General features: G+C 40.5%; 1 protein-coding gene across 1 annotated transcript in view; it reads right to left on the bottom strand.

Annotated features, from left to right (window-relative positions):
- The window catches only part of STMN2 (stathmin 2), a 34421-nt gene extending 22613 nt beyond the window's left edge, over nucleotides 1-11808 (bottom strand). The window contains exon 1 of the mRNA XM_048938620.1: nucleotides 11548-11808. Within this exon, the coding sequence (XP_048794577.1) occupies nucleotides 11548-11566 (19 nt within the window). The 5' untranslated portion in view covers nucleotides 11567-11808. The remainder of the gene's footprint in view (nucleotides 1-11547) is intronic.
- Between the last annotated feature and the right edge of the window lie 669 nt (nucleotides 11809-12477).

Below are 12477 nucleotides of genomic sequence, written 5' to 3' on the forward strand. Positions count from 1 at the left end.
GGGGGGGAGGGATTTTGTATGGCTTTTGGAGTCTAAGTCATCATCTCATTCTTAGAACCACTGCAAATAAAATAATAGTTAATATATCAGTGAATATTATCTTAAGTAGCACAAAAAATCCAGGGTCTCTGCAAGTTTTGTTATTAAGCAAAACTACTAGATCATATTAGAAAGAGAGCTTGTGAATATAACTGTGTCTATTTTAGCCAGAAATTGCCACAATTTAAATCAGTTATGGTCAAGCCTAAAACCAAATCCAGACCACATAATAAATCTAAAAGACTTGTTGTAGAGTCTCTTTTTATGGAGATATTCCAGACCCTTCTGGATGCCTACCTGTGATACCTACTGTAGGATACCTGCTTTAGCAGGGGGATTGGACTTGATGATCTCTTGAGGTGCCTTCCAAACCCTGTGATTCTGTGATTTGATTGGACATAAGTTGTCATTATTAGTAAAACTTATTAGTGCTGTGTTAACCAACCAAGTGACTTCTGTGAACTGATGGATGAAATCTTCAGCAACGTTGACTCCTGCTAGGTGACAAGCATTTCACAATTTGTCATATCCTTTCTTTGTCTGAGGAAAAATACATGCTATGCACGTATGCAACAGAAAAGCTCAACCACTGAGCTGTAGAATTTATGAGTAGGTCTCTGTAAGCTTATCTAGAAGACATAGTTTCTCTCTAGCAACATTCTACTGTCAAGAACTTGAATTGAAAATGAACTACAATAGTTCGAAGTTATTGTCAGTCCTGAGCTTCAGCTGATTAATGCCATGTTTCATCATCAATCAGAAATCCCAGACTTTTCTGCAAGTCAACCCAGAAGTTCTTTTGACTTGGAGTGTGGATTTATCAAAAAAATGCTTTCTCAGGGGCTAAGATGATTTTTTTGAGCCGTCTGCAAAATGTCTGTTATTCTGTGGCTTTCAGATATTTTTCTGCATGATTAAACTATTGATGCACCTATTATTACTAATGAACTGATAAATATTTCTACCATCATGTCCTGACGTGTCTTCAGGTCTATCTACAAATATTGGATTGCCTAAATTAAGAAAATAATTATATCACTCAGCAGCATATTACTAAGGTTTATCAGTTAGGCAAAGATTATAAATCTTATTGATTACTTTAGTCAGAGGATGTGTAAAATGAATAATAATTAAATAAAAGAATAACAAACTCTTATTCAAAACCATGCTGATGGTGCAAACAAGTTAATATATTATTCATAATTCGTGAAACTGTCTGAGAGAGAGCAATTGGTGGGATATTCTTGTTACAATTAACACACAAAAAAAAGAGCAACCAGTGGTTAGAGGAAGCAACCTCTAAGTGTAAGAAGTAGCTTTGCTCAGATTTGCATAATGCAAACACGCAGATCTTGAAGATGTAATATAGATGCACAGCTGTATAAACTACAGCAACTTACACAGATTTTAATAATGTGACTGCTCTGAATTAAGTCTTTCATTATCCACCAGTTTTTCAGATTTTTCTACTTTTACAGTTTTCCAATTTACTGATTTTTTCCTGTTTTGAAATATAATCATAGATGTCATTTGTTGTGTCAGTCTATTTATCTCTTTGTACCTGTCTGGCTGGCTGGCTGCCTGCCTGTATGGGTCTATTTACTTGCTGTACTTCTCTGCTGCTAAATTAACTCCATCAGCAGTCGATCCCTGTCAAGATGCACTTTTTATGCCTGAGGTCTCTGATGGGGGGTGCCTGGCTTATTTGGAGTAAGGAGACTTGCCTGCAATACCTACATTTCCAGTACACTGTGCACAACCACATCCCAGCATCAACACTGTGAAAACTTCTTCCATGTTCATTTTCGGCTTGCTTTTTGTAACAGCCTTACCAAGCTTCCAGGGCTGGCCCGCTCATCACACATTTCAATACATCTGAAAACTAACAGGAGCTTATAATGCCTTGATTTTTCTCTTCTGCCGTGGAATCAAATTCCTTTTCCTGTATTAAAAAGTCTCTTTTCCTGTATAATCCAATTCTCCTTCATTACTGTGTTTGGCTCTTATATGACTATTCAAAATAATGAAGGAGATGCTTCCTTTCTAAGCTGCTTCTGGAGATTTAAAGGGAAAAAAAATCATCATAATACGTAAATCAGCATGGGGGCAATTGCAGTAGATTTGTACTGGTTTAGCACATCATTCTAGCAAGACCAGTATTCCTGATCTTTGCACATCTTATCCACTCAAATGTATGGCCTATATGTCATAGTGAGTGCTATAGTGAATTCCCATCTAGTGCCATTTTTTTAGTTCACTTGCACGAGAAGCGTAGGAGACCTTGTTTCACCATCACGTGGATAAATTATAGTGATTTGGCCAACAGTTTTGTTGATTGGAGGGCTGCCTGCTACTGAAATCATTTCACGATTTCAGGGAAGATGACTACAGAAAAATAGAGAGCTTGCATATGGCAAACTGGACAAATGCTGCATTTGTTTGAAAACCTCTACACTCTGTGCCAGGAAATCATTCTTTCCTTGAAAAATCTGCCTAGGCTGGCAATGGAATAACTCATTGAAATACCTGCTTTCAGGCTTCCCTCGGGACAACGAGAGACATGTCCAAAAATGTACAGCCAAATTCTCTAAAGATACTTTGTTCTGGACATGCCTGAATTCACATGATGCTTCAAACACAGTTCCTCCCGTGGGCCAGAGAAGTGTTGGAAATTGGAAAAAGAAAACAACTATTCTGTGGTATCAACTCCTCTGTGTCTGGTCCCTCAGAGGTGTAGAGGTTTATTGAAGGACCGCTAATGGCTATGTGAAGGGAAGAAAATTGAATTTGCTTGGTAGAAGGAATAGCAGATAAATGAAAATAAAAATGAAATACATTTTAAAAGGTAAAGCCTGTTAAGGGATGGAATAATTGAAAAAGGACCCAGAATGGTGACTGGATAAATAGACTGAGTTTGAGAAAAAGGGCATGAAGGAGATGGACTGGGAGTAGAAATCAGTGGGTGGGAGGGATGGAGCAGATGGGAAGCTGCGATTCTAATGGCAGAACGCTCAGAAGGAAGTTCAGTGCTGGAAAATCAAAAATAGAAGTCTTTCTGACTGCCAGCTCAAGCTTTCCTCTGAAGAATAAATGGCATTGAAAGACTATGGGTATATTAGAACAGCAGCTCAGGGACAGACTGAGGTCCATGTGATCTAGTATTCTGTTTCCAGTATACTTTTCCTTAATTTTTGCTTTTTTTCCAGGAAATGTCACTGCACAGAAACGTATCAAGTGAAATTTTATAAGCTTTGTGTTGCAGATTGTTTCTGTTTGATTCCTGAAATGGCCTAAGTTTTATGCTATGGTTCAGTGTTTATTCTCATTATTGCAAGTTTTTATCCCTCTTGACTGTGCTGGTCACCTCTCATGCAGCAGAGATCAGGATACCAGAAAAGCTGAGGCTGCAGAATAACGCTGGTGACTTACACCAAGTGATAATTACAACTTTGCAGTGCACATGAAAATACCTCTGCCATGTTTAACCCTGTTTTTAAGACCTTCCAGCACTAGAAGGTGAAAGTCTTTTCACTGTTGCATTTCTTGATGATTCACTTCAAAATACCATGAATACACTTCCGAAGTGAATAACTTGAATCCTCCATTTCTCTTAAGCAATCACTATAGATATTCTACTTACAAAACAATCACGTTTAGCATTAGGACACTGTTTTCTCATCAGTGAGCTATTTGACTTGAGGACAATATTTTATCAATAAATATTAAACTTTTATTTTTAAAACCACAATGAGTATGGGGATCTTTTCTATCTACAATGTATAATATTGAAAGCTGCCTGCCTGGAATCCTAACAGCACCAAAACTATCTAAATGAATAGAAAAGACATTTGCTTGAGAACAGTTATTTGTATTACATTTACATAATAAACTGAATGAATGCCAGAACCTGGAGACACAAAACTTTATATTTGAGTGATATTAAAAATGGCTGCTGGGTGACATTAGCTGTGCTTTCTTTTCACATTTGAATGATGTAAGAAGGAAATATATTAAAATTGTTAAATTTGATATTTAATAAATCCTAATAAAATTGATTACAGAACTGAATTTCACTTCAAAAAAATGCATTTGAAAAAATGATGGAAACCAGTTCATGTATTCTATTTTAACTTAAAACATTTCCCAGGAACATACAAAGATTTCTTACAGCTCCACTCAGGTAACTGGAGGACAAAAATACTGAAAAATCACTAATTTTAATATACTATCATAGATAAGATGTTGGTCAATTTTTTGGTGAATCTTTGACCTTTATGTAGTCTGTGTAGTTTTTGAGATGAAAAAAATAATAACCCTAATAATTTTAGACACTTAGACACAGGGAAACTTGCCAAGAGAAATCACATCAGTCATTGACAGAGTGGAAACCAGAGAATATAATAAAACCAAAGCAAAAATGGTCACTGATGTTTTCCAAAACTTTAGAAAGGATCAAAAATAATACCAAGTTCAGAAGTTACAGTGACATTGTCACCCAGTGGCTAGTGAATATATTTAAATGTAAGAAAAATCAAATACTAAAAAATATCTTAGCATCTCTTAAAGTAAAACATACCCTGGCTGAACCTGAATTCTCAGTTTGTAGTCATTCTGTGCTAACAGGTATAAAATAACCACATTTACCTGAGATATTCTGTAAGGATTATAAGAAGCACCTTAACAGCTCAGAAAGCTAATTTATCTTTAGACAGAAAGTTGCTTTGTTTTCTGACCTAACTGATAGTTTTCTGAAAATTCAGTAACAAGAGATCATTGTTACACATTTCTATACACTATGGAACATTATTTCACAACACAATGCTGAAATAATTATATAAAGTTATGCCAATAGTAATGAAGAGAAAGTCAAATCATAGAAAGAGTAAGGGATAAATCAAATAGGGGAGATGGATGTCTATATTGGCATTTAAGAAAAAAACAGGCTTCAATCTCTACAAAATTAGAGGATTTAACCTGAAAGTCCCTAATTTCCACCCAAAGAGAATCAAATTTTGTTTTCAGCTCCTGCAACTGTTCCTACTTTTAGTTCAGTGGCTGTAGTGTGCAACATCCAACAATGGTTCCACCAGCCAGGACTTCTCAGGTACTCAGTGGGACTCATCTTCCACCTACTTGCCTTCGTGTTCTTTCTCCAGCATCAAGCTGTTCCCATGGGTAAGAGGACACAGCTCAGCTCTGGCATTCTCCGGGAGCCACACTAGGACCAGTGCCACAACTGGAGGCCAACCACCAACTGTAGGGCCGAAGAGGATGCACTCATTGCCACCTCTCTTTCTTCGTGCCGTGATGGTGAGGACCCCAGTGATTGGTTTTGTGTACTAGAACGAGTTCATAAATTATGCACTTTTCATGCACAACTTGGATTAGACAACTACGCCTTCGAAAAATGTTTCTAAATGTGTCAATCAGTGACTAATGTTTCAGTAGATGCTCTTCATCAGTTTAACTGTACATCCTTTAAGCTTGAATTCACTTCATTTGTTAAATTATGTATTATCAGAAAATGAAAACATAGTAAGTGGAGGAAAATGAAATAATTGCAGAGCAGCTTTGTATGCTGGCTGCTGCTCAGACACATTATGTCTTGAATATTTTGCTCCCAGGAACCATCATTTCTGCACGACACCTTTCTTCTGTTTGAGGATGCAGGTCTCAAAAAATTTTAGTTTCTTAGTTTTTGATAGTGGTGAGCCACTATAGTAGTGCATAGAGTAATTACTTAATTACTAGAGTAATGTCTAGAGTAACAAACACTGCCTTCTTGACAGGCATGGGTGCACCTTTCAGGATTGAGAGGTAGAGCTGCAGTCTGCGGCAGCACACTGACCCACTTCCAAGCAAGATCAACAGTATCTTTAAAAAAAATAAAATCCAGCAGTGGATCAGAGTGCTTCCACAGAAATTACTGACTGTGTACCCTACGAAAAATAGTGAATATTGGTCATTCCTCTGAATTATCTGCCACAATCCTGCACTCCCGTAGGCTCAGCCCTGAATTCCACTGAGACCAAGGAGACAAGACTTGTAGATTTGTTTCATCTACCATCCATTTAATGGGTACTGCTGAGGAAGGTTCTTCACAAGCATCCTGATGACAGCAGTAGTTTTCACTTACAAAAGAAAGCTGTCTGGACGATTAACACCAGATCTCTGAAGGCAGGGCAAGTGATCACTGCTGGTTTGTGACACGATATTCACTTGGCCTCAAAGAATCGTGCAGAACTACTGGTAGTGCCAGGATAAAAAAAATAATTGAGGCCTGGTATTGCAGGTTTAAAGACAAATGTAGTCAATACATGTAGAGCCTTTGGGAAACACGTTCAATTAGAAAAAAGTCTTGTTGGAGGATTCCATTTCCAGCTGAGCTGTTGCTCACTGGTCAGACCGCAGGATTATCGGCTGGTGACCAACATGCCGTTTAACATTGAATTCTCTTTCAGAGAGTTAATTTTCCAACAACCTCAATTATTTGCAGTGGCACCATGTTAGGATGCCTTGTTTAAGGCACAGGGCTTAAATAAGCCTAGGGCTTTTTTTATTTATTTTTTTTTTTTCAGGAACACTGAATATCTTTTTTTCCTTTTGGCTTTGTGCTTCTAAGGCAGATGAATTAGACTTACATGAAAATGCTCCATGTGTTAAGTACTGCCCAGACCTACCTGACGTGAGAACTGATCTCTGCTCTTCAGCCTACATGGTAATGCTTATTTCTCACAGGAGGCTTTTAGGAGAATTAATCTCTTAATTTTTGCAGTCTTTGAAGACTAAAATGTCACCTAAGTGTATTGCTGAATATGACCATCCAACCTCTCTGCTATAATCAGTCTTTTAATTAGTGGCATTAATTTGAAAATGGAGAATTCCTTTCTGAAAAAAATGAATATAAATGTCACCTGGGAAAAACCTAACCATGCCATTAGATTACATGCATAATTATGGTAAGAAAAAATGTGTGCAAAGTGCAATCTAGAGAAACGTGCTATTGTCGTGCAAATACCAAAGAAATGAAAAAAGATTCCAGGCTAAATTAATTAATTAAGAGAAAACCAAAGAAAAATCAATGTGAATAGATTATAAGAATACATTATTAAACAGAGAAGAGCTCAGCTACATAGAGCTTGTATTAGGACAAGAGAAGATGGATGTAGAGGCAAGAGAATACTTTGGAAGTGTTCAAGCTGCTGATTTTTATTTTCTCTGAACACTGTGGGATATCTTCTATAAGGTGATGGAATAGATGATGCTCTCTTCTCCTGTTTCAACATTTCACAGGGTAAATAAAGAACTGCTATGAAGCAACATAAGCTCTTACCCACACGGACTGTTAGTGAAATTATCCCAAATTTTCAACAGCAGAAAGAGTAATCTACTTTTTTAAGCACAGGAAAAAAATGTAAATAAGTGTTAACCTTGAGTTCTCAAGTGAACTGTACTGGCCAGCAAATTTATATTAGCATAGCGATGATCAGAAGAATGACCAACAGATTAATTGAAATGTTTCTTCTGCGAGACCCAGATAAAATTTGGAATGATGATGTCTTAGTCAAATCACATTTCAGTCAACATTATAAGACAACAAACTGTCTTTTCAGATTCTCGTCTACATTAATTCTTATTTTGAAGTAATTTTATATTAGTCTATTCAAATATGTAAATTTCTAACAATTAGTATACTGACGACTTGTGTCCACTTATTTAAAAAAGGGGAAGAAAACAGGTTAAAACCCTCACTGAAAGCCTGCACAATATGGAAGGAAGCATTTTTAGTCTGAATGTGGCCTGGCACTTGGCCATATGCTGTTAAACTTGAAGCTTGTCATTGCTGTTGATGTCCAGACGACTACTCATGTGCAATTGTTAGAGCAATTGTTTAAGAGTACTGGCAGGTCAGAGCAAAATGCTTAGCTCTTCGTGGTAGAAAGCCTACTTATTAAAATAATTGAACCATTTAAAATCAACAACCATACACATAACTTTGTATGTATGTTTACATACCAGATAAAACAATAATGCAGTACTCCATTAATAGACAAGCTGAGCAGCAACAGTGCATCCATCAAGCTGAGTGTTTAGATCTGAGCTTGTAGCTAAAACACAAAGGATAGAAGAACAATGCTCTGAAGCGCTTTTACAATGGTTTAATCAGTCTTACTGAGAGGCAACGTGGGGCTGCCTAAATATTTATGTTGCCATAAATTCCACCCATTTGTCACCTCACAGACTTCCTGACTGTCTCAAAATAGTCCAAATTAAAACACTCCTTTAACACATTATTCATGCATATCCCGTGTATTTCTGTTAGACCAATTGCTATAAAAAAAACTGAAGACCATAAGCAGCGCCATGACTTTCTGTATGGTAATTGCCTGAACATGTTCTCAGAACAAGTATTCTTTAAATTAAACACAGGAAGAAAACAGCAGAATAATGATTTCAGATGCATTTTCTTTTTGTTCGAGCAGCATCACTGCCTGTTCCACCCTCACACTGCCATGTTCATGCTCTAAGATGGATTATACAACCACGTACACGACCTATCAGGTCTGCAGTGACCCCACCCAAAAAAATCAGCAGATTTAACGTTCTAAAATGCGCCTCTTGTGTGCTATATCCATATAACCCAAGTTTTATTTGGAAGAAGAAGCCAAGAGAAGAGCGCCATTTAAAAGTCGCCACATCTTCTGCAGTCACATTATATGCATTTTTTTTTAAATAAGACACACACATATGCACATGCATGCATGTGCCTGGTGGGCATCACTCCTACATTATGCAAACTGATCAGAAAGAACTTCATGAGCACTCAGGGTACAACAAGCTCCAGAATTTCTTGTAGTTGTTGAAAATCCCATGTAAGTCAAAGGAGTTATCTTTGAAAAGGTTTAATTTAACAGTCTTAAAACAAAATTCCAAACACTTCATAATGATCGTTATGGCAGAAGATAAACACAGATTATCAAGGTAGGTATTTAGCACCTGCCAAAGCTGAGTAACTTGAAGAGTTCTGTTCAACACCACTGGGGCTGTTCACATGCTCAAACCCAGACACCTGCTTAAGTGTCTTGCTGGAGCAGGGCCAGAAACATAATGGTGGGCCGACTTAAGTTGATTAGAAATGTTCCATTGGCTCTGATGATAGCAGGGCCTCATCTTTATTGCCACTTTGCAAAATACAGAGCTTAATAGGGAAAAAATAATCAGGCACTGTGTAGGTCTCTTAGTGGTCTGTTGGGTAAAGCTTGGATACAGAACAAATGCAGCTTATTTAGCAGAAAATGGAAGCACGTCTGACTGAGAAAACATCTACTCTTCCATGAGACAATAAAATTTCTTCTGTTGAATAAATCCTCAAAATGGAGATGAAAGGGTTTATTGTTGTATGTTGTCTACATTCAAAATCTCCCTGAAAATAACTACAGTAAAGAAGAATGAAGTTTAAAGAAATGGTGAAAAGATGCTTCTGCCTTTGTGAGTTTTAAAGAAGGAAAATGTTTTTCTTAACATTCACTTCATTTTTAATTTAACACTGTATTTAGTACTTTCAGAAACCTGAGCTAGGTAGTTATATTGGTTTTAATTGCTTTTCTATGCTGCTCGTTCGCCAGGTATTAGTAGGCAAAGAGGAATGATACGCCAGCCAGTCTCTGGGCAAATCTAATGATTTCCGCCATGTCTCTTGCTGCAGAAACCTCGATATTTGTGCTCTGAGAGATCATTAATCAAAGGCTGACGAGCCTTTTCTTTCCCACTGACAGCACTCCTAGCAGGGCCTTCTGCAGCGATACGTCTCTGGCAGACGACAAATTATCAATACCGATTACCAGATTGCTGCAGCGGGGAGGGGAGGGCGTGCTCGCACTGCAGGGCTGGCCACAATCCACAGCCCTCCCTCCCCCCCCCCCCCCCGCTATTCGGGCATCCAGCTGTCTCCCGCCCTGTCCCCAGGGGTTTCATGGCCAGGCTAAAACGCCTCCCATCCGCACCGATTATTCCTCGGGAGCGGAACGTCAGCGTTCAAAGAAATAAACGCAGAATGCATCACGTACAGTGCCAGGTGGGCTCCGTGCAACTTCGTGCACCGTGACTGAGAGTGGATGACAGTGCACGGAGTGGGAATCTGAACGGAATTTGTTTCTCGGGAAAGGATGGTGTTGAAGCTCTCCATCATCGTTTCATGTCATGTGTGTGTGCACGACTTTAATAGTGAACGCCTGTGAAAACTTCACTGCGTCAAACAGGTCCTGTCTTATTGCACAGATGCACCCCACCCCCCACCCAAAGAAAAAAAGAAAAAAAAAAAAGGGTGGAGGGAAATAGGAAAACGCACGAAGTGTTGAAGTTCGGATGCTTCCAGCAGCCGTTTCTCCCACACCCTTCGCTACCGTATCTCCCACACCCTCACTGCGCCTCTCCGCTCCCCACCCACTCTCCAGCCGCCCTCAGACAAAGGGGGCAGGGGCCGGGCTGCAGCCCCCCCCCCCCCAACCCCCATTCCCGCCGCCGTCCCCGGGGTGCCCGGACGAGCTCCCGGCGGTCAGAGCAAGGCTGGAGCAGGGGGTCCCCGCACCCCCAATGCGGGGAGAGGGGCTGCGAGGCGGCAGGGCGCGGCTCCGTCAGAGGCGGGGGGGCAGGGTGGGGCTGCTGGGCTTGCAGCTTCCAAACGCGAGCTAACAGCAGAGCCCCCAGGGAGAGGAAAAGCAGGGTGGGACCCGCTAGAAAACAGCCATCGACGGTGCAGTGACCTACATCCCCTCCCCCGTTCTCCCCCTCCAACCCCCTCCCCCCCCACGGCAGACTGCAGGTGCGGACTCTTTCCCCTCGCCCCCCCGCAGCCCCCGACGCTGGGCTGGGCGCGGCCGGCCCGCAGTGCGCTCCGCAGCAGCCGCCCCCCGCACAGCACCGCACCCCGCCTGCTTCGCTCCGCGGTGCCATCCCCGGATCCCCCCTCTGCCCCTCGCCACGCGGTGCGGTTCAGAAATAAAGGGCAGCGCTACGTCCGCCGGCGGGGCTGCGGGGCGGTGGGGGCATCTTTGCGGGGGGAGAACTTTTCCATTCGTTTTCTCTTTTTTTTTTTTTTAAATATAGCTCTATGTTAATACATATATTAACATTACGTACATATTCGGTGCCATAAGATACGCTAATCTTTGAAGTAATAAAAACCGTTTTGAGAATAAGGCTGTGTTCACACTACCAACCTCGCCATTAGAAAATATTTAATCTGATCTCAGGACGTTAAAAGAACCCCGCGGTCCCACCCTCCTCCTCCCCCTCCCTCATCTCTTCTTTTTATTCCTTTTTTTTCTTTCTTTTTTCTTCATCTTTTTTTTTTTTTTTTTTTTTTTTAATCCATCAAATAAAAAATAGGCTTAGCGTTTTCTTGATTTTTCTAAACTTTGGGGCCACTGAGAAGAGCCCGCAGAGCATGGAGTGGTGCTAGGAAATAGTGGAGGTGGCATTGGAAGGAAAAGAGATGTATTTTCTTACCCATTGCTGTTTTAGCCATGGTGGGATGTGCAGGCGCTCAGAGGTGCTGAAGGCAAAGGGGTCCAGCCACAGCAGTGCAGAGAGGGAGAGAAGACTGAATAAGGCACTGAGTCAGCAGAGTGGGGCCGTGCAAGAGAAGGAGCAAGAGGCAGGAGCCCATGAATAATTATCACTCCTCTACCCAAGCAGATTGGCTCTAGAGGTCCCCTGACATGACTCCTGCAGAGCCAGAATCTCCGGGCATTAAATATTGATCCACCAATGGTGCTGGAGTACAAAGTGCCAGAATGCAGTTTGAAATGGAAATCAGTCCTTGAACGCCTCCCCCCCCTCGGTCTGGCTTCAGTAGTACATTCCATGTCAAATGTTTTATGTCTTACATGAAAAAAGCCTATTGGCGTTGAAGGCTCTGCTGTTGCTACCTGTAAAACATGCAGAAATGCATTTTAACACACTTTATTCCAAAGCTGTGACAAAAATAAATAAATAAATAGAGAGGACAAATTGAAAGGATTTTCTAAACCATTTCAATAGAAGAACTGCCTAGGTCACTTTCCCTTGTGCATCCTGTTTCCTGCTAGTACATGCAGATGCTATATACTTTTATGCTGCATATTTTTTTTAGAAACCCAAGAGCTAACCCTGGGCCACTTGCTTTGTGCCATAACATGGGGAACGACATCTAGAGCTGCTTGTGCTCAGGAAGGGCTCTGGAAAGCCCAAAACAGGATGAATGTGAAAAGGAGTTCCAGTAACCACTGCGCACAGTAAGGATAGCCATTGGGAAGCTGTGAGGCTGAGTTTCTTGATGAAGAGTGCCGAACGTGACCCAACAGGATTGTTATATGAAAAGAGATGGATGCATCATAAGAATTCTTGCCATTCATTTTAAGGATTCTCATAAGGATGTGGCTGACAACTAAACACACA

Source organism: Lagopus muta, chromosome 3 (genome assembly GCF_023343835.1).
Source record: "Lagopus muta isolate bLagMut1 chromosome 3, bLagMut1 primary, whole genome shotgun sequence".
Lineage (NCBI taxonomy): Eukaryota > Metazoa > Chordata > Aves > Galliformes > Phasianidae > Lagopus > Lagopus muta.